Source organism: Thamnophis elegans, chromosome 16 (assembly GCF_009769535.1).
Source record: "Thamnophis elegans isolate rThaEle1 chromosome 16, rThaEle1.pri, whole genome shotgun sequence".
Lineage (NCBI taxonomy): Eukaryota > Metazoa > Chordata > Lepidosauria > Squamata > Colubridae > Thamnophis > Thamnophis elegans.
Window position 1 is genome coordinate 38,638,379 of NC_045556.1, and position 22,863 is coordinate 38,661,241.

General features: G+C 48.3%; 1 protein-coding gene across 10 annotated transcripts; it reads right to left on the reverse strand.

The window, feature by feature from the left end:
• Positions 1–688: 688 nt before the first annotated feature.
• On the reverse strand, positions 689–22,063 carry SH3GLB2 (SH3 domain containing GRB2 like, endophilin B2). 10 transcript variants are annotated; one of them, XM_032233204.1, is made up of 12 exons: positions 21,919–22,063; positions 13,610–13,751; positions 13,333–13,461; positions 12,126–12,259; positions 11,507–11,599; positions 8,368–8,430; positions 5,404–5,427; positions 4,890–4,979; positions 4,136–4,236; positions 3,157–3,171; positions 2,390–2,657; positions 689–1,184 (listed from the first exon to the last, which is right to left on the reverse strand). In XM_032233204.1, the coding sequence occupies exons 1-12, from the start codon at positions 21,979–21,981 to the stop codon at positions 1,077–1,079; spliced, it is 1,230 nt and encodes a 409-aa protein (XP_032089095.1). In that variant the 5' UTR covers positions 21,982–22,063; the 3' UTR covers positions 689–1,076. The 10 variants fall into 10 exon arrangements, with proteins under 10 accessions (XP_032089095.1, XP_032089092.1, XP_032089093.1 ...); XM_032233201.1 differs by having other exon boundaries at positions 13,586–13,751; XM_032233202.1 differs by lacking the exon at positions 21,919–22,063 and adding an exon at positions 20,216–20,374 and having other exon boundaries at positions 13,586–13,751.
• Positions 22,064–22,863: the final 800 nt, after the last annotated feature.

Genomic DNA, 22,863 nt, shown 5'->3' on the forward strand with positions numbered 1-22,863 from the left:
GGGAATGGGCTTGGATGGATGGGCAAAGTGGGTGGGGGGGCAAAGGGAAGGCTCACTGCAGTCAGAAAAAGCCCTTCTCTCCTACATCACCCCCACTCACCACCCACCACCCACCTGGAATGTCTAAAATCAATTAAAGGCTCCGAAAAAGACAGGAGGGGGGAAATAGGGTGAGAAAAAGGGGAAGGAAGGAGAGCGGGGAGAAAGGAAGGAAAGGGAGGAAGATGGTGGAAGGAGGAGAAAGGATGGGGAGGGAGGAAAGATGGGAGGAAGGAAGGAAGGGAAAAATTAAGATGGAGAAGGAGGAGAAAGGATGGGGAGGGAGGGAGGAAAGATGGGAGGAGAAGGAAGGAAAAATAAGATGGGAAGGAAGGATGGAAAGTGGGAGGAAGGAAGGAAGGGAAAAATTAAGATGGAGAAGGAGGAGAAAGGATGGGGAGGGAGGGAGGAAAGATGGGAGGAGAAGGAAGGAAAAATAAGATGGGAAGGAAGGATGGAAAGTGGGAGGAAGGAAGGAAGGGAAAAATTAAGATGAAGAAGGAAGGAGGAGAAAGGATGGGGAAGGGGGGAGGAAAGATGGGAGGAGAAGGAAGGAAAAATAAGATGGGAAGGAAGGATGGAAAGAGGGAGGGAAAGGTGGGAGGAAGGAAGGAAGGAAGGAAGGAAGGGAAAAAATAAGACGGAGAAGGAAGGAGGAGAAAGGGAAGGAAGGAGAGAGGGAAGATGGGAGGAGAAGGAAGGAAAAATTAAGATGGGAAGGAAGGGTCTCTTAAAGTGGCTAGTCCTCATGACCCACCATTATCCCCAACGGGCTGGGGGTGTCTTCCCAGCAGCTCTCAACGACTCTCAAAGCCAAGTGGGATAATTGGAGGGGAGTCAGCCCGAAACCCTGGAGAATGGAAACGATTCACCACCATCCCTTTGGGGCCTTAATCCACACACACCCCCAAAACCCCCAAGTAATAACAATAATAATAATAATAAATAGTGGGAGCGAGGGATGAATCAGCCTTTCCAAAAAGAAGAAGAAGAAAAAGAAAGAGGGGATTTGCTTGAAGAGTCCTTGCCAGGCGCGCTTAACTCAGCAGTTCTAAGTAGGTGACTGGGACTTTGCCTTTCTTGTTCCCCCGCTCTCCAATCAGCCAGTCGGGGTCCATCCCTGGGAGACTGTACACAGTGATCATCTGAAAGAGAAGAGGCGGAAAGGGGGGGGGGGGGGTCAGCCTAACCGGGGCTTTCTTTGGAGAAAAGAAAACCCAGCTTGGATTTTGGGCCGGATTCAGAATGGAAATTATTATAGCCTGTTCACACCACATTTCGATTAGAAAGCACAAGAGATAAAAGAGACAAGATACGAACTATCATGAACAAATGACAAGGACAATTATTTATAATATTATATTCTAAATATTCTAAAAGACTGAGGGAAGCATCTGAAAGGGTTGAATGAAAGGGGGAGGCCCCTTTTCCTACCTCACCATATAGGCTCCGTAGTCCTTGATGTGACTTTTCAAATACCAATAGCAGTTAGACTTATATACCGCTTCATAGGGCTTTCAGCCCTCTCTAAGCGGTTTACAGAGTCAGCATATCGCCCCCACAGTCTGAGCCCTCATTTCACCCACCTCGGAAGGATGGAAGGCTGAGTCAACCTTGAGCCGGTGAGATTTGAACCGCCGAACTGCAGTTAGCAGTCAGCTGAAGTGGCCTGCAGTGCTGCACCCTAACCACTGCGCCACCTCGGCTCTTTATAAAGTTATAACAGCCCTGCGAAAAGTGACTTGCAACCATCACACACAACCTCGCAGGAGCATCGCAGCTTCCCCACAATTCAATTGATTACAATTTTGGATGCTTGGCAACTGGCGCTTGATTTACGACAGTTGTTGGGACTCGCTTGTCAACCTTCCCAGCCGGCTTCCAACAAGCAGTCCATGGGGGAAGCCAGATCCACTGACTGACCTGGGATTCATTTAACAACTGCAATGATTTGCTTAAGAGCCACAGCGAAGCAGGTTGCCAAACTGGGTGCGACTCTAGCCACCGCATCGCTTAGCGACAGGTGTTTTGATCCCAATCGTGGTCATAAATCAAGGACTACCTACCTGTATGGGAGATTTCTTCCTGAACCCCTGCAATTTTGCCACCCAAAAAAACCTCGGCGCTAACAGCTTCTGTACCAAACCATCAAACCAAATCTTTATGACCAGCATGGCACCAAACCATGAATCTTGGTCTGTAAGTCTCAATGGGAAGCATGGGGAATTGAGGGCCGCAGGACCAGAGTGTTAAGCTAGCCACAACCGAGCCGGTGCCGTGGATTTTGGCGGGGCTGCCCAGGCGCCACGCGTTTCACCCAGCGCCTTGCCCGAGATAGTGGGGTGCCAACCTCATCCGAGAGTAGGGAGAGCTCGCTGCTGTCGGCTCCATCGTAGTCATACAACACCCGGGCTTTCCGAGTGCCGCTGCTGGGAGGGTTCACCTCGCTGGAGTTCAGTGCTTCAACCACCGGAGCCGAATTGGGCGCTCCGGCAATCGTGGGCACCACCGGGAGGGTAGGCACGGCGGGCCCCGTGGCACCAACCATGGCCGTTGGGGAAGGCGCGCTGGGCGGGGGCGATGTGGACTCTGCGTTGCCCACAAAGGTCCCCGGCAACCTGGATTTAAGAGGAGAAAAGATGAGTGGAAGTTGCCCCTTCCGCCGCGGTTCAACCTTCCATTAACCAGGTTTTCTCACCCAGTAAAAAGTAGCGGAAAAAGATCTACACACCCTGTAAAATGAGTTTTAAAAATTCAAAACTCTTCTATCCATGCTTTTATGCCCGTACTAAAATAAGACAGTTCGTATCTATTTATTTATGCAATTTAGTTATATAGTTATTACGCAAGAACGAAATACAACCCACGCAGCTCAAATCATAAAGCGAAAGACAGGAAACGATCACGATTCCTGCCCAATCTGAGAAATTGTAATAATTTAGAAAAATCCTAACGAAATTGGGCTCTTCACGTTAAAGAAAAAAAAAAAACCAGCTTTGGATACGATACAAACTGACTCGGAGGATTATAACCCTGAAATGGTTTCCATTACAAATTAAACCACTGGGGGAGTGGAGGGGGGGAAATCTGGTTTTTAATTTTATTTTTGTTACTTACATTTCTCCTCTGGAGCTGAAAGCCAGAGAGGGAACAGAACAAGAGACGACAAATGAAAAAAAATAATCCCCTGAAATTCCAGAGCTTAAATAGGAACAGAACAGAGAACGCAATAATAGGATCGGAATGGGCCTCCAGAGGTCTTGCAGTCCAACCCCCTACTCAAACTACAGACCCTAGACCGTTCCAGACAGCTGTCCAATCTCTTCTTAAACCTCCCAGGGGTGTAGCACCCCAACTTCCACCCATTCATTGTTCTCACTGTCTTAAACTGTCCATCAACCGCTCTGACTACCCTCCAAAACTTTTACGTTGCGTCCAATGTTTTAAGTGCTGAGATCATTAAAGTGGGTTGCATCTGGCCCTTCATGGGACACCCCCCTCCCATAAATATCCTCCCCTTAATACAGCATAAATAACCCCACCCTCTTCCCCCAAAAGTAAGACTTCCCCGTATAATAAGGGCAATTGGGCTTTGCGCTAAAATAAGCCCTCCCCTAAAATATTTAAACAAATATGCAGTCGGTCCCTTGGGGGGGGCGGGGAACATGTCCCACGCGCTCCCACAAATCCTCGCTACTGCGCCCTTTCTCTTAGTGGCGGCCGCAAAAAGAGCAGCAGGCCCAGCGAGGCTAAAGCTGGCAAGAGTGTGCTGGAAACAGAGAAACAGAAAAGTTTGGCCCTCTCTGGATCAGCTGATCCATGGGCCGAAGTGGACGGGTCTCCTGCACCTCCAAAACAATAAGACGGTGTTTCTCAACCTTGGCAACTTGAAGATGTCTGGACTTCAAGTCCCAGAATTCCCCAGCCAGCATTCGCTGGCTGGGGAATTCTGGGACCTGAAGTCCAGACATCTTCAAGTTGCCAAGGCTGAGAAACACTGCAATAAGACCTCCCCGAAAATAAGGCCAAGCGCTTGTTTGGGGTGTGTGTGAAAAAATAAGGCCCTGTCTTATTTTTGGGGAAACATAGCAGCTACCTGTTCAGCTGCTTCTGGAGATCCAACATGTATTGGTAGCATTGGGCGAAGTAGGTGGTCTGAGCTTCTGCAAACTCGTGAAGACATCGGAGGTGGTTGACCTGCAGGAGAGAAGGAGACTCTCTTGCTGAAAACTGGAGATGAACAGCCGGTTCCAAGCAACCAGTCCTCAAGTTTTTTTTTTTGCAAGAGAGCCCTGATGGAAACGGAAGGGGTTTTTCCCACCCCTTCTCAATCGACCCCAAAGGGAGGCTTCAGATGGGAACAGGGGAGCAGGCGGAGGGGCTGCCGAAGGACAGAGAAAGGGGGAGCGGTCCATCTTGTCTTGTTACCAACTTAGCGATTCATTTAACAACCGTGCCAAGAAAGGTCGCAAAGGGGAGCAAAATTTCAGCCGACAATTTAGCAACAAAAAATTTGCGGCTCAATGGTGGTCATAAGTTGAGGACTTCCTGTAACTTTATCTGGCCAAGTGTGAAGGGGGAGGACCGAAGCTGGTAACGCTGTTCTCTTCCCACTAAAGGTGGCTCCTATTTTTCTACTTGCATTTTTAACGTGCTTTCGAACGGCTAGGTTGGCAGAAGCTGGGACAAGTCACGGGAGCTCCCTCCGTTATGCGGCGCTGGGGATTCGAACCGCTGAACTGCCGACCTTCCTGATCGACAAGCTCAGCGTCTTGGCCACAGGGCCACCGCGTCCCTTAGGGCAGCCTTACGGCGGGCAAATAAATTTGACGGGTGAATTAGAAACTCACATGCGTGCTACTGATTCCTTCCAAGAGAAGACGAGTTACTTCTGCCTGTCGGTCAAATTCGGTCTGGGCCTGCCGAAGCTCGTGCTCCGCCTGGAAAACACAACGGTGGAGCCCACTCAGAATGACGGCGGCACAATCGCCGTGGTAAATATTCCAAATATTGTAAATATATCCGTCCATCCTCCCACTGCCGCAAGGAAGCCTTCCGGACTGTTTTTCTGCATTTCACTAACTGAACACCATTTACTGCCATGGATTTTCATTTTTGGCTACGGACGTTGGAATTCCTCGTCTCACAACCATTCGTTCAGCAGCCGTCCAAAGCGTGACTCCCGAGCAGCTCATGGTTGCAAGTCGAGGACTGCCTGTGGGTAAACCTGGAAGTGAGGTTCATTCAGCTACCAGATTCACCGTCTGGCATGAACGCAACACCCCCCGGGGTTCCAGGAAAAGAAAAGATGGACGTTTTCAGATTTAAAATTCAAAAAAATACCAGAATATTGGTAGTACTTACTTTTTCCACCTCGTCATTCCAAAGCTGTGGGGGAACCACAGGACAAAACGAAACAGCGAGTCAACATCAGAAGACACCAAACTGCTCACATTCTAACACAAAGAAGACCCTCCTCGCGGGGGGGGGGGGGTGTGGCCAAAACAGGGGTGACCGTGGGAATGCAGCTGGGCCCCTCCCCCAGCCAGAAGCGGCAGACGGCGATAGCTCTCCAAATGGGGAGGGGATTCCATTCCCTCCCATCAACCCCTTCCCAACCGTCCAGTCAGGTGTTAAGGCAGGCCAGGGGGTCTCCAAACGTGGCCGCTTTTAAGACTTGTGGACTTTAACTCCCAGAATCCCCCAGCCCAGCCATGCAGCAATTTTGGGTGTTGGAAATCCACAGGTCTTAAACTGACCGAGTTTGGAGATCTCCAGAGGGGGCCTGTCTTCATTCTTCACAATGGACCATCTAGAGGCCCCCGTCTGCTTGCTTTGGTGGGATCTGGCACACAAAGCCCCCCCCCCCAAAATGCGACACGCCATGCGATGCGTGACCAGGCATAAGCAAAGCAGCATTTCCAAAGGGGGGGAAGAGGGTGCCTTTCTTTGCCACAGCAAAAACCTTCCCCCTAAGTGGGCCACGTCCCGAGGGCAGATTTTGGATGGAGGGTATAAACCTCCAAACATCACAACTTTAACACTTGTGGACTTCAACGGCTATCATGTTGCCCCTAGTCCTTCTCTTTGCTAGAATAGACATACCATAGGTAAAGGTGAAGGTTCCCCTCGCACATCTGTGCTAGTCGTTCCCGACTCTAGGGGGCTCGTCTCCGTTTCAAAGCCGAAGAGCCAGCGCTGCCTGAAGACGTCTCCGTGGTCATGTGGCCGGCAGGACTCAACGCCAAAGGCTCACGGAATGCTCTTCCCTTCCCACCAAAGGTGGTTCCTATTTTTCTATTTGCAATTTTACGTGCTTTTGAACTGCTCAGTTGGCAGAAGCTGGGACAAGTCACGGGAGCTCACTCTGTTACGCAGCACTAGGGATTCGAACTGCCGACCTCTCTGATCGACAAGTTCAATGTCTTAGGCACTGAGCCACTGCGTCCTAGCTTCCTCAATTGTTCATGCTACGATTTAACCTCCAGAGACCCCCCCAATCACCTTTGCTGCTCTTCTCTGCACTCTTTCTAAGGTCTCACCGTCTCTTTCTATTGTGGTGTCCAGGACTGGACGCTCTCTTTGAAGTGTGGTGAGGACAGTATAAAGTAATACATCTTGACTCCTTCCTTCCATTCAGGCAGGATTGCATTAGCTTTTCTGGCAGCTGCATCCCACTGCTGGCTCATAGCTAAAATTGTTTCATCTGGGTGGCCAAACAAGAGGAATTCTACAGACACCCCCCCCCCCCCGATCTCTTCTCTGGGTCAGAATCCTCCTCCTCTCTCCAGACCTTCGCCCACCTCCAACATTTTCTCTACTCCCTTTTTGGGGGCCAAACGAGCAATCGAGCCGAGGTGGCGCAGTGGTTAGAGTGCTGTACTGCAGGCCACTTCAGCTGACTGCTATCTGCAGTTCAGCGGTTCAAATCTCACCGGCTCAGGGTTGACTCAGCCTTCCATCCTTCCGAGGTGGGTAAAATGAGGACCCAGACTGTGGGGGCGATATGCTGACTCTGTAAACCGCTTAGAGAGGGCTGAAAGCCCTATGAAGCGGTATATAAGTCTAACTGCTATAATCCGTTGCTCCTTCCCCAAAGTTGGCAATTGGGCACAGGAACAGCACATTGGAAAAGAAAGGCCCCCGCGGGGTGGTGATGACGCCTGATTTAGGGGAGCAGCCAGCATGCAACGCTGCAGGAAAAGCGATTCCTCTCCACAGCCAGGATGCCAGGGACCCAGTGCATCGTCCCCCAATCGCCCTGAATCTGGACTGAATCTGGATTCCTTCCCATTGGCAGCGTCAGCAAGGCGGGAAACGGAGACGGGGGAGGTGGGTTTCGAGGTTCCGACATTTTAACGTGAGGCAGAAGCGCAGCCGCAAACCCAGATGGACCAGGTGAATGTCTGAATGGGCGGGCAATGCCAGCACCCCTGAATTGCTTTGGGGAGGATCCGCACTATGGGGGTTCGGGTGAAAGGTGCAATGAACGCTCTTCCCTTCCCATCAAAGGTGGTTCCTATTTACCTACTTGCATTTTTTAACGTGCTTTCGAACTGCTAGATTGACAAGTCACAGGAGCTCCCTCCGTTACGCGGCGCTTAGGGATTCAAACTGTCGAACAGCCGGCCTTTCTGATCGACAAGCTCAGCGTTCTTAGCCACTGAGGCACCGAGTCCCTAACAGCCCACCTAGAGTCTCCCTTGAAACCCCCCGGAATGTTCTGCAACGCCGAAACGCAGGATGGAGAACTCCGGAAGGCGTATTCGCCCGCCTGGAGAATCTCCCTTCAACTCCCAGAATCCTCTACGGTGCCTTAAAGGCAGAGCGGGGAATTCTGGGAGTTGGAACTGGCCGATTACGGTGCTGAAAAGGCATAAATAAATCAAGTGAAAAAATGAGCAAACAGCGCGTGAATCTGCACTCGGCCTCTTCCTCCTCCTCCTCCTCCGCGCCCGTCTGCCAGCTTGGCACCTCTGCCAGGGTTTGGCTGGGGAAGAGGACGTTGGAAGGATCCTGTCTTGTTTGCAGTGCCCCTTGGCTGGGGGAGACCCTCAGAAGGGGCATGACTTGATTCGTTTTCCGTACGTTGCTCCTTCGGCTGCTTTGGAGGATAGGTTGACCCCCTTTTCTTTGGGGCAGCCCCCCCTCCCCGCCCAAATATTGGAAGACTGCTATCGTTTCTTTCGGGGATCGCCCGTCTCACGTTAAAATGCTGGGCGCAGCCAGTGCTGGGTCTGGTCTGCGCGAGGAAGGGGGGGGGGTCTGGGGAGAGAAGGGATGACCGAGGATAGATGGGGGCGGGGCGAGAACCGGGACTGGTCTTACCGCGGCTGCACTGGCGGAGAGAATGTAATTACGCGGTCTAGTCTCTTGAAAGTCAGGCACCGCCTACGGAGGGGGAATACAAGTTCACGCACAGATCATCGGTCGGGAAAAGCGGGGGGCGGGCGGGCGTGGGAACTGGCGAGGAAGAACCATCCTCTGGGTCCCCCAGGCCCCAAAGGGGACGGTTAGGAGGGTCTCCCCAAACCCAAGAGTGTCCCCCCCCCCAATTCTCTTCCGCCTATTCCGCTTGGCATCTTACATGGACTTCGACTCCCAGAATTCTCCAGCCAGCCTGCTTTAAGGCGGATGGACCTCAACTCCCAGAATTCCCCAACAAACATGCTGGCTGGGGAATTCTGGGAGTTGAAGTCCCCTCACCCCCTTCTCCCCGATCTTAAAGGGGCTGAGATTGAGATGCCCTTTTTGTTCCGAGCAACGGAACAATAATACTTGATTAAACTCGGATTGCGGCCCGACTCTCAGCAACTCTCTTTGGAGGGAAATGAAACTACGCCTCCCGCAGGCTGGGAAAGGCAGGGAGCAGCCGCGCCGCATACATTTACACCGCCCAGGAGCCCCCGCCTTCCCCCTCTTCTCGCTTCTCAGGCTTGCTTGCTCACGCAGACATACAGCATTCCGAAAAACATGAGGACTAGAAACTTGGGGTTAAAAAAAATTATAATAACGCCAAATTCCACACCAGCCATGCAAGGTTTCATGCATTCGAAATCCACCCAGGCCAGCCTTATGGAGGAGGAGGAGGAGGAGGGACGCGGAGAAAATGTTCGGCGGGTGAGGGCTGGAGCCCGATGGGGCAGGAGGGAAATAAATCCATTAAAATAAAATAAAAAACAACTTGCGAGCTTAAAAACCAACCAAAATGGGTGTTGTAAAAAGGACGCTCGCTTCTTGCTTAGATGGAATTAAATTAGCTAATGGAGTCTAAAATTTTCTAATAAGATTTCTGTAACGGTCCTGGCTTTTATATCCTGATTTTGATTGATTGATTGATCGGATTTCCATGGAAGCCCGTCTCATGGATACAGCGACTCTGGACAGTGGAATTCACTCAGGACGGCCGCTAAATGGATGATTTTAAACTGAGGACCGTCTATGCTGCTGGTTCCTTAACCTGCCAGTGGATCCTCTAAAACAGTGTTTCTCAACCTTGTCAACTTGAAGATGTCCGGACTTCAACTCCCAGAATTCCCCAGCCAGCATTCGCTGGCTGGGGAATTCTGGGAGTTGAAGTCCGGACATCTTCAAGTTGAGAAGGTTGAGAAACACTGCTCTAAAAACCTGCCTGCTGGCTACTGTTAAGTGTAGGGTCCCCTCCTGGCCTAAAATTCCAGGTTACGAGATTTGGGGAATTAATCCCACAGGGGTTTCCCCAAAAATCCCAGCTCTGGTTTTCAGGCAGAGACTAAGACACAGAGCTGGGGGGTCCGGGTGGAATTAAGGACTAAGGAGAGAGAGGTGAAGGTATCACAGCCCCAGGCAAGAAAACTGGGAGACGTGGAGTTCTAGTCCTGCCATAGGCACGAAAGCCGGCTGGGTGACTCTGGGCCACTCCCTCCCTCTCTCTCTCTCTCAGCCCAACCCACCTCACAGGGCTGTTGTGGAGAAAATAGAAAAAGGAAGGAGTATTATTGTGTGTGTTCAGTGCTTTGAATGACCCTATAAAGTAATAAAGGCAGGATATAAAACCAAACGAATACATTAAATCCAGCTAGATGTCCATGGCACCCCTCTGGAAGGGCTAAGCCACCATTTTTTGCTCAAGCCCCCCTCCCTTCTCCCTCTCTGTGTGCGTCCCCCATGCACGCCATTCTCACACCCCCTCCCCTCCCAAACGGGGCTGTGTGTAACCTGGTTTCCTTAAAAATAATAATAATAATAATAATCCCAACAGCCTCTTTTTATGGAGGGCAGCGCTCAAAGGGAAGAGACCTGCCCAGAAAACAGATCCAGCAAGCCGTCTTCCTCCTTTTCGACCATGTCTTTGCATCTCTTAAGGACTAGAAACTTAACTTGGGTGAAAAAAAAAACTTTTAGCACTTTGTCTGGCACGGTCCACACACAGCTCTGTTTCCCCGCAATTCTGCCTCTGAAACCCTGCTCCATATTTGAGGAAGGGGCTCGTTGCCCCCATTGCGCGGAAGACCCCCCACTTCCCCAAATCCCCACCCCCCCATTCTCTCCATGCACCCAAGAAGTCTTCTCAAAAAGAATAGATGATAATGATGACGAGGACGATAATATTAATAATATAATAATAATAATATCACAGCACTACTATCACAAGTAATACTCACAGTTCCCTCACACTGAGCCAAATTACAGACAAAAATAATAATAAAAAAAGAAGAGAGGACAAAAACGAAAGCAGAGATTAGTGGAGCAAAGAGGACAGGAAGCACAAAACATTCAGAATAAATAGCAGAAAAGGCGTGTAGGAAACGAAACAAGGCAGGAAGGGACCAAAAAACTCCGGCATCGAACGAGGTTAGTTAAGACGCTTCCGGCTGGATAGGCCAGGATCCTTCCTAATCGGATGCTGGTTAAGGTCCCGAGGAGGTTTAAGCGTTCCATGAGGACTAGGATGTTAAGTTTCTGGGAAAGAAAGCTGAACCGAGGAATTGGGTGGAAACTCTCCCCAAAAAGTTGGGCCAGTAAAACTGGCTGTTTCTTGGCCAGGATTTGCAATTCCTGTTCTGATTCTCGACTTACGACCACCGTAGCCCTTACGCATTCCTGGTTGCAACTCATGAGGGGTTTGTGGGGGGTTATGAAATGAATGTTTAATGCTTCAGTGGAATCCATGGGCCGTTCTTGCAAAGGGAAAATGCAGAGATTTGGGGCCATTTCTCTCTCCCTGTTGCAGCAGGCAGACCCCCTGCTCCGTTTGGGGGAGGGGGTGCGTGGGGGGGGGGTGCGAGGGCAGAAGAGGTCACAAACATATCAAGCCTTTCCCTTCCTCATCAGAGACGCACAACGCAACCCCTCTGGCGGGCGGGAAAGAAGAAAAGAGACGGGAATCTGGCGTGCCACGGTGCTGATGGATATACACGCACGGGGTGGGTGGGGTCTGGGGGCAAGCAGGACGGTGGGGAGGGGGCCAGAGAGGAGAAAAAATTACCGCGGCTTTCGCTTCCGCGGCCTTCGCTTTCTTCAGCCGAGCTTTGCAAGCGTCCAGGTCCAGCCGACGGTTTTGCAGGATTCGTCTCTCTTTCTGGAAAACAAAGTCCCGGGTTGGAATAGATGACCTCAAGGGCCCCTTCCACCTCTGCTGTTCTGTATTCTGATTCCCCCAAACTGGCGCTTTTGCATTTTTTGGGAATAGGGTATAGTCCTCGACTCAGATTAGCTTAGAGAGGTCGGTAATAAATAAATCTAATAAATGAATGAATATATAAATTTAATAAATGAATAAAGAAATGAATATATAAATTTAATAAATGAATAAAGAAATGAATGAATAAATAAATGCAATAAATAAATGCAATAAATAAATGCAATAAATAAATGCAATAAATAAATAAATAAATTTAATAAATAAATGAATAAATACATTTACAAATTAAATGCAAATGACAGTATCAGCTTTAAAAATTTGGCACCCAGCCCCACAACAATAACACCTATGAAAACTGGTATTGGAAGTTAATTCTAGCAAAGCCACACATTGAAGGAGTCCCTTCAATCCAAAAGGGCCCCTCTTCCCTCACCCGCCGTGCCCCCCCCCCATTTTTACGCACCGAAATAGTTCTCCAGTCTCCTTCCAGGAAGTTGCGCAGAGGAGTCAGGAAATTGATGGAAGCGCCATGAATGAAATCCCGCTCGGCTCCTCCCAGACGCCGTTCGGTTTCGCCAACTTTGATGAGAGTTTTGCCTACCGAGAGAACGCACAGTTGGCATTTCCTGGTGGTCTCCCATCCAAGCTGGGCTGAATTTCAATCCGGGAAGTCTCTTTGAACCCTCCTGTGATATGCAAGTCTTCCAACTAGCGGGATGACTGAACTCAAAAGTGACCCCTGAGGCCACGGATTCGAATCCTTTGCTCGAGGCAGGAACCCCACAGAAAAGCAGCCTCAGGGTGGACGTGTCCAGAAAGAAAAGCAGTTTCCTTGCTGGTCAAATTCCCCTGGCTGATAGGACAATCCTTTCTAACACTACATCAAATTCCACCTCTCTTGGCAGGGAGTCAAAAGCTGCCTGCAATCCGAGACATAACAATCCCCTTGAGGGATCCTGTTCTGGGCCTCCAGTGGAGCTGGCAGCCGATTCGGAGAGCGAGGAGGTTGGGGAGGAAGATGGGCCTGTCCTGGAGTCTGGGGAAGGCTCGGAAGATGAGGGCTATGTGTCGGAGGCAGAGAGGGGGCCAGGGATATATGCCAGCTATCGGCTGCCTTCGGAGTCAGACATCAGTGGGGCAGAAGAACAGCTGGAGCCTGTTCCCAGTGTGCGCATGTGCAGAGTGGCCAGACGAAGGGAAGAGCTAAAGAACAGGGGGAGACGTGGGAGGAAGGCCACAGGTGGGCGGTGAATGGCCCCTCCCAGAGGACATAAAAGAGGAGCGAAAGGGGAGTGGAGTTTGCAGGAGACAATCAGTTCACTTCATTGGTTCCTGACTCTCCGAGACTCCTTGCCAAGTTCTGCAGATATCGGCCTGGCAGCTCTCCAAGCCAGAGAAGGTCTGTGACTGTAAATCCTCCCTTGAAAGATTTTGCTGGAGGCGAATGAACAGAATTCACAGTTCATTAATAAAAGGAGTCTGCTTCATGCTCTTGGGAAACCTGGGTCAGAACACATCCAGCCCAATCCCTCACTCAGACAATGCCAAGCCAAACCCCTCCGACAGATGTACCACGAAGAGCAGAATTGGGACGGATCACTCCGTGCTTTGCACCTGTCCAAACTCCCCTTCTGGGGGAGCAAACGAAGCCTCCGCCGGCCATGACTCACCGTACGGAGAGGTGGTCCCGAAATCGCTGGCTGCTTCCATCATGTACTGAGCCAGAAGCTCCACATTGGTGACCCTAGACGGGACCTTCCGGTCCAGCTTCTCATAGAGGAACTCTTCCACTCGGGCACCTGCGACCAAATGGACGGACACGGCTGTGTTACACGCAGGACGGGGACAACAAGAGGGTCTTCCTTAGAAAAGGAGGGGAGGGGGGAGAATAACAACTTATGACCGGTCCTAATTTATTTGCACCTGCGGGTGCTAAGAAACGCTCACTGGGATTCGGTTGAAGCAGGACCTCCGTCTGCCGCAAAATCTTCTCCGTCCAATTTTTGGTGGTCTCTGCTCGGGCCAGGAGGTTCTCAAAATGCGCGTCTAATTCTGTCTTCTCGGCCTGACCAAGTTTCTCCTCCGTGAACTGCAGGAAGAGAAGGAAAAAAAACAGCACGAAATAAGATTTTAGTCCCTTAAATTGCACTTTGGAAAGTAAAGCCGTCTCTGAAAGCATTTGTTTAGTGAATGTTCCAAGTTACGACAGCACTGGAAAAAAAGGGAATCTTTTTTATTTATTTATTTATTTATTTTTATTACGTAAACCACACATACACACAATAATAAAATAAAAACACACACACACACAGACAAAAAAAACCCATCATCACATAGAGCATGTCGTTTGGTTACAGGTGTTTTAACATTTATCATTCTTATACATCTATTATTTCATTTAATAGGTTATAATATACAGTTTGGGTTGCTTTGTTTACCATCCCTTCCTCCTGTTATAACACTACCTTATTTTCCCTTTCTTTTCTCCCTCCCTCCCTTCTCTACTTCCTTCCTTCCTCCTCTCCTTTCCCTTCCTTCTTCCTGTACCTTTCTCCTACTCCTGCTCTTCCTCTTCCCCTTCCTACCCTCCTCCTTTCCATCCTCCTCTCCTTACCTCTTTCTTTTCACCCTCTCTCCCTTCTCTTTCTTCCTTCCTCCTCTCCTTCCCCTTCCTTCTTCCCTTACCTCTCCTTTACTCCTGCTCTTCCTCTTTCCCTTCCTACCCTCTCTCCTTCCTCTTCTCTCCTTTTCTTTCCCTTTCTCCTTCCCTCCCTTCTCTACTTTCCTCCTTCCTCCTCTCCTTCCCCTTCCTTCTTCCCGTACCTTTCTCCTACTCCTGCTCTTCCTCTTTCCCTTCCTACCCTCTCTCCTCTTTCTCTCCTTTCCATCCTCCTCTCCTTACCTCTTTCTTTTCACCCTCTCTCCCTTCTCTACTTTCTTCCTTCCTCCTTTCCTTCCCCTTCCTTCTTCCCTTACCTCTCCTTTGCTCCTACTCTTCATCTTTCCCTTCCTACCCTCTCTCCTCCTCTTTCTCTCCTTTCCATCCTCCTCTCCTTACATCTTTGTTTTCACCCTCTCTCCCTTCTCTACTTTCTTCCTTCCTCCTCTCCTTCCCCTTCCTTCTTCCTTTACCTCTCCTTTGCTCCTGCTCTTCCTCTTTCCCTTCCTATCCTTTCTCCTTCCTTCTCTCTCTGGAAAAAAAGGGACTCTTGAGCGTTTGTCACAGTTACGGCCGTTGCAGCATCCCCCCCCCCCCCCCCCCCGGTCACCTCATCCAAATTCGCCCACTTGGCCACTGACTCATATTTGTGACGGTCGCAGTGTCACCCGGGGCCACGTGATCCCCTTTTGCGACCTTCTGACAAGCAAAACTCACTTAACGACCGTGTGACTCATTTAACAAACGCAGTGATTCGTTTAACTGTGGTAAGAAAGATTGTAAAATGGAGCGAATCTCAGTTGTCTTGATTAGCAACGGAAATGTTCAGCTTAGTGGTGGTCATAAGCCAAGGATCTTGCCCCAGTGCCTAGTTTTACACATTCATTTTGTTGAAACGAAATCTCCCCATTTGGTTCACAGGGGGAAATATTGGGAATTTTCTGTTGAGGCCTAAGAAACTTAAGAAATATCCTGCTTTTAGCATGCACACAATAAAATATTGCAAGTTACCTGTCCTTTGTCTCTGTAACAGGGAGAGATGTCACTTATAGAGATGGGCAGAATGTAGAAATCCAATAGATAAACGGATAAATAAAGAAAATCAATAAAGAAAAAAACAGCATTTGTTTGGAGAGCGAAGTTGTTATGGCAGTGTTTCTCAACCTTGGCAACTTGAAGATGTCCGGACTTCAACTCTTTCTTCCTTTCTCACTCTCGCTCTCCCCCAAATCCTTGCGGGAGTTTTAGAAGAAGCAGGAATTCTTTGTTCTGGACAAGGGCCAAATTTCATATCTCAAGTTCCTTCATTCATACCAGATTGCTAATCTTAGGGAGCAAGTCTTCAAATCTATTTCTAATGTTTATTTCCTGTGGGGAGATAGAGATGGTACAGTGACAGTCGGATCAGCACAAGACTTAAAATCAGTCGCTCAGCATCTCCCCAACAGGGATATTACATTTGAAAAGTCACAAGAGTAACGAGGGATTGTTTTGATTTGTAACTATCAGAGGTTTTCCCCCTTCCCACATTTTAATGAATATTAAACCTGACTATTATTTCTATTTTGTTATCTCTGTATCGCTTTAGTATGTTCTGCTGCTGTTGGCTGTTAGCAAAATGATATTAAAGTTCTTTAGCATATGAAGTGCATGTGTTTACCTATCTGGCTGTTTGCCTGTCCTAGATGCCTGTCTCTGTCTCATCTCTACCTCTCTCATACTCTATCTATCTATCTATCTATCTATCTATCTATCTATCTATCTATCTATCTATGATCTATTTATCAATTTATTTATCTATCATCTATCTTTCTCTATTTATTTATTTGTCTGTCTGTCTGTCTATCTATCTATCTATCTATCTATCTATCTATCTATCTATCTATCTATCATCTATCTATCTATCTATCTATCTATCTATCTATCTATCTATCTATCTATGATCTATCTATCTCTATCAATTCTGGGAGTTGAAGTCCGGACATCTTCAAGTTGCCAAGGTTGAGAAAGACTGTGTTATGGGATTCAGAGGCATTGAGAGGGGGAATCTGCAGATATTTTAAGGACTGCAAACTCTAACCTTGATTTAAATCTGGGCATTACGAACCTTTTCCCAGCTGAGAGAGAGAGAGAGAGAGAGGGGGGGAAAAAAAACTGGCCCAAATTCCAATCGATGCCAGTTTAATATTTTATACCAAAAACAGTTGCTTGGAAGAAAATTTCTCCAAAGGAGCCGAGAGACTTGTAACTGCAGAACTAAAGCGGATCACTCCACAGCAGGAGGGGAAGGATAATGAGCTCCTCACGAATCCAAGGTCTCGATGAAAAAATATATATTTTTTCAATTAGCTGCTAATGAAAGAAAAGAACCCGATAACCTTGGAAACTCAGGATAATAACATCCCTTTCTGGATTTTTTTTTTTTTTGTTTCCTGCGCCAGCTGCTTATATTCCCTCTACTTTGGATAATATTAATGCTAAGAAGAAGAAGAAAAGGAACAAAACAAAATACAAAAAAATAGAAGTAGAATGAGCAAAGGTGGGATTAATCCACAGGTATACAGTCCTTGATTTATAACCACAATGAAGCCCAAAATTTAGGTTAAGCGAGAAAGTTGTTAAGTCAGCTTTGCCCCATTTTGCAACTTTTTTTTTAATTAATTTTTTTTAATTTTTAATTTAAAACAAATACAACATCCTTCTTTACATGCTATAGAAAGTGTATCAGTTGGTTACAAATAGACTTTTGTGCATCTCTTCCACAGTCAACAAACATAATTCATGTTAACTCGAGCGTTTTAACTCAAATATTCATACATGTCACCATCATCATATATCCATTTTCATTTGACTATAATTGTTATTAAAAAATAATAATGAAAATAATAATTTTTGTTACTTAAACAACACATGCCCACACCAGTGGGAAAAGGGAAAAAAAAACACGAAGACAAAAAGAACAACTTTTTTTGATCCGCGGGTCGAGGTTAATGGGTCTCCGACAGTTTATTATTAACAATAATAAGACCACCCCAAAAATAAGGCCAAGTGCTTATTTTGGGAGCCAAAAGAAAATAAGACCCTGAAACTGATGGTATTGCCTAGCTGGGTGATGAGACGTCTGCAAGACAACCCCCTCAGGACAGCACCAAGGACCCTCAACATTTCAACCCTGAGCTATTGGCATTTTTTTTTGGGGGGGGGGGGAAATGACACAACCAAAAAACTGCTTCACACCTGAGATCTTTTCCCCCACTCCTCTAAAAACCAGCTGGACTCTGGGTGTGGGCCGCTTCCCACATCCAAAATGTTGCCCTTAAAAAGGGGAAAGCCAGCTCTAAGCACCGTCAAGATGAGGACGCATTGATGGCTATTGTTGTTGTTTTCCTGGAAATGGTACGCAAAAACAACAGGAAGCTTTCCTGGGGACGACAGCATCAGCCAGACACCCCCCTGCCCCCCCCCGCTGATGACTCAGCACCCAGGCAGCCTTTCAGCTTGCAAAGAAACCTGGCTGATGAATGACCAGCCGGTCCAGTTTCCGAAGCTGAACTTCAGCCGTCAGGAGCTCAATCAAGTGGAAACAGGCAACTGCGGTATTGTCTTTCCCATCGCCCTGCGTCCCAAACCCCCAAGGTTAAGGATTCTGCAGAAGAATTTCTCCCATCCAAAGAAGGACCCAGTGGCTCAGTGGCTAAGACGTCAATCAGAAACGTCGGCGGTTAGAATCCCACGTGCTGCGTAACGGAGTGAGCTCCCGTTGACTTGTCCCAGCTTCTGCCAACCTAGCAGTTCGAAAGCATGTGAAAAATGCAAGTAGAAAAATAGGAACCACCTTTGGTGGGAAGGGAACAGTGTTCCCTGCGCCTTTGGTGTTGAGTCATGCCGGCCACATGACCATGGAGACGTCTTCGGACAGCGCTGGCTCTTTTGCTTTGAAACGGAGATGAGCACTGCCCCCTAGAGTCGAGAACGACTGGCACAGATGTGCACGGGAATCCTTTACCTTTAAGAAGGCATGGCACCGAAATTGCATGGCTAAGCAAGGATGGAGGGGTGGGATGGAGGGGGCCTCCCAAAAAATGTACGGCCTTTTTTCTCAGAGGAACTGAATCCCTGCAGCCGTTAAGCGGATTGTGTTGTTGTTAAGCAAATCCAACTTCCTCCATTGACTTTGCTGGTCAAGAAGCTGGATGGGAAGGTCGCAAACGGGGGGATCGGGTAGCTGCTGCAACAGGCACAAATCCCTGCCAGTTTCCAAGCACCCGGATTTTGATCGCCTGGCCCTGGAGAGGCTGCAATGGTCCCAAGTATGAAAAACGGTCATTTTTCTCAGTGCCGTTGGAACTTCGAACAGTCACTGCAGCGGCTATAAAACCCAGAACAACGTCTCTCCCGAAGGGCCGAGGTTTCATTTCATTGCAGCCACGGCTCAGCACCAAATTGCACTGGCTGGAAAGCAAAGAGGGGGAGTAGCATTTTCTGCCTTACTCCAACCTCCCCTGCCTTTCTCCCACCCTCTTTCCAAAGACCTCCCCCTTTTTTTAAAACTCAAAAGGAAAAAGGACCGAATGACTCTGTAAAAAAAGGGAGAAGTCCCCTTTTTAAAAAGTATATAGGCATGTGCACGTCAAGATAACACATATTACAAGTCATGGATATTAAAGAATTTATATAAAATTGCAAATACGCATTGCAATTGGTGCATAAATGGTAATTAATGTTACTAACATATTGCATGTATACGTGTATGTATGTATGTATGTATATTATTAGTCACATTGCATATTTTATTTGTATCCCTCTTTATTCTTTATAAATAACTCAAGGAAGCAAACATACCTAATACTCTTTCATTCGATTTGCCCCACAACAACAATCCTGTGAGGTGGGCTAGGCTGAGAGTGAGAGTCCCAGACTCAGTCACTCAGTCTGTCTGTCCATCCGTCTATCTATCTATCTATCTCTCCATCATCTGTCTGTCTATTTCTTTCTTTCTTTCTTTCTTTCTTTCTTTCTTCCCCCTCCTCTAATATATATGTGTGTGTATGTAAGTGTGTATGTCTATGTGTGTATATATGTATTATATGCACACATATAGTAACCTATATAAAATTGCAAATACACTTTGCAATAAATATATGCATTAAATAGCCATACAACATTGCCTGCCTATCTATCTATCTATCTATCTATCTATCTATCTATCTATCTATCTATCTATCTATCTATCTATCTATCTATCTATCTATCTATCTATCTATCTAGACAGAGACATAGACATAGACATAGACATAGACATATAGATATAGATAGATAACAGTGTGAATACATTTTAAATAAAATATAGAATTACATTGCATATATATTGCAGTGTAATAAAAATACATAGCCCGACAAATTGTGTCCCCCTTCCCCGGTTCGAGTTGTGAGCTGCCCTGAGTCCCCTTCGGGGAAAAGGGCGGCATATAAATATAATAAACTGAACTGAACTGAAATATACATCATAATAAGCAAAAATCCTGCAATTTCATCAACAGTTACCAACCCTCAAGCGGCCTGCAGTTGTGACATCTTGAAAAGCAGAAGTGAAGCGATCCGCAATAAATAATTTGGGCGGCTAAAGCTGAGAACCATCTGTCTGCAGGCACCTTTGGCGTACATTCCCCCCCCCTTCCCCCCCCAAGATGCCACAGGGAGAAGCGGAGCCTGAGCAAGTCCAGAAGGGAAGGAGAAACCGGTTTTGGTTTTCCGAGAGTCAACAGGTGGAGGAGGGCTGGCTGGGCTCCTTCCTTGGACCTGGAGTTTATACCAAGCTATTCAGCGGACATCAAGTCACCCCTTCCTCATTAGCAAGTCAGGAAAGAGGCTGAACTGGGACAAAGAATTCCTACCCAATATATATATATATCATCTTTTTTCCTCTTCTCTTCCAAACACCAGCCGTGTTTCATTCTATTTCTCTATATTTTATTCCTTCTGCAATGGAGACCAATTTTTGGAAAATCAAGCAACGATCAGAAGTAACAGATCCTTTGAAAGACCTGATGCAGCCTAGAGGGACGTTTGAGGAACAGACCTCTCTTCCACGACCTACCCAAAAAAACCCCAGGTTGAGATATTCCAGGGCATTTTTGCTGCCCCCCCCCCCCCCACCTCACGCACAAGTTTGAACTGCAAGGTCAGCTGGACAAGTTCCCCTCTGTTTGAGGTGCCTTTTCAGAGCAAGGTTTTGTTTCCTCCTGGGGCTGCAGCCTTTGGGGAAGCGGCCTTTGCAAACACACCAGCCGAAAACCCCAAATTCAGACGGTGAAACGGATGCGGAGTCCAAGCAAGGATGCAAAGTCACCACCTGGGAGCCTTTAGGGCAAGTGTTTCTCAACCTTGGCGGCTTTTAAGTCCTGTGGACTTCAACTCCCAGAATCCCCCAGCCAGCTCTCGCTGGCTGGGGGATTCTGGGAATTGAAGTCCACAGGACTTAAAAGTTGCCAAGGTTGAGAAACACTGCTTTGGGGAGTTGCAAGGAGTTGCAAAAGGCAACGGAGGAGGAGGAGGAGGAGGAGGAGGAGGAGGAGGAGGAGGAGGAGGAGGGCCAGGGCCGGATAGTGGCTGAACCCTCAGTGGGTGAAAACAGCCAGCTGTGTGGGGTCAGTGCGCACCCCAGGCAGGAACGAACAAACCAAAACAAAACCACAAAGCATCTCTCTGTGCATTCATTCAGACAAGCTGAGGTGTCCAGGAGGGACACCCCTCCCTCCCCCCCCCCCAAAATCCTGGTTTTATCCTTCCCTGTTTGGGAGCCTCTTTGACGGCTGACCTGTAGAAATGGGAAGCTGGCCCTTTAAAGCTACACAAGGCCTCGTTCACACAACCCTTGAAGCACAGCAACCTCTCCAGCCAACCAGCTGCAACCCCACCCATCCACCCATCCATCCATCCTCCCTGGCCTAGCCTGGCTGTGTTGCAGTTAAGTCAGATATCCCGGGTTGAGAGGAGAATGATAAACATCATAAAACAATGATAAAATGACCTATTTCTTTGGGTGCCTCGCCTTCCCTTCCCTTCCTTCTCCGGGGACAACAGCTTGCCCTCTTCCTCCAATCAATTGATATTGATTGTTTCCTGATTGCTTATTTGTACCCTGTGACTATCATTGAGTGTTGACCAATGTATCTTGTCTTTTGATGTCCACTGAGAGCATCGGCACCAAAGAGAAATCCCTTGTGTGTCCAATCACACTTGGCCAATAAAGAATTCTATTCTATTCTATTCTATTCTATTCTATTCTCTGTTCTCTTCTCTATCCTATCCTATTCTTATTCTAGTCTATATTCTCTTCTCTTCTATTTTGTTCTATGTTTTCTTCCCTTCTCTATTCTATTCCTCCTCCTCCTCCTGCATCTTGACGCTCCTTGCAGACGCGCGTTAGAGTCACAAGTGCCATCATCAACCAAGCCCGAGCTACTCACGGAGGCCGCCCTCCCTTTCCAGCTACACGCAACGGCCCGATTCAGAGGACCAGGCGGGGAAAGAAGTGGATCCCCGGTTTGGAAAGCGACCCCCCCACCACCACCACCACCAGGCGACCCCAGTCTACCTGCACCGCCCGGGTGAAGAAGACCCCCGCATCCGAGGCCAGTTTCTTCATGTTGAAATCCATGCGAAGAGTGGCGAGGGCGACGGCTGGCTGGCTCTCCCCGCAGCAGAGCGAGCCGGCTGGGCTGGGCTGGCGCTGCGGAGGAGGAGGCGGAGGCGGAGGCGGAGAGCAACGCCAGCGAACGGCCGCCAGGCTCGAGCGCCGCGAACGCCCCTCCCCGCCCAGCCAAACAGCCCCTTAAAGGCGCCCGGAGCTGTCCAAGCCGCGCGTAAAAGCGCGCAGCCTTTTTTTACGCACCGTTTGCAAGCGCAGGCTCTCCCCAGGGCACTCGCGCGCGGGGGAAGCCCTCGGAGTAGCAGAGGGGATGTAAAATAAGCAGAGTTTGGAAGGGATCCTGGAGGTCATCTAGTCCAACCCCCTGCTCGAATAGGAGACCCTAGACCAGGGGTTTCTAACCTTTTTTTGGGGGGGGGCCGTGCCCCACCTAAGCATCTTTAAAATCCTGATACCCTCCGTGTGGCGTATAATTCTTACTTTACTCAAAAAGCGAACTCTACTCACGCGGAGGCAGCCTAAAAGACCATTAACGTGGTTTAAACAAGGTTCAAATTTCCCCCCATTAAAAATCAAATTGCCCCACGTTGGGAACCATTGTCCAGCCTGTTTTCCAAGGTCTCCAGTGATGAGCATCCACATCTTCTGGAGGCAAGAAGTTCCACTGGTTAATTGCTGTCACTGTCAGAATAACAGAATAGAACAGTGTTTCTCAACCTTGGTAACTTGAAGATGTCTGGACTTCAACTCCCAGAATTCCCCAGCCAGCGAATGCTGGCTGGGGAATTCTGGGAGTTGAAGTCAGACATCTTCAAGTTGCCAAGGTTGAGAAACACTGGAATAGATAGAATAACAGAGCTGGAAGGGACCTTGGAGGTCTTCTAGTCCAAC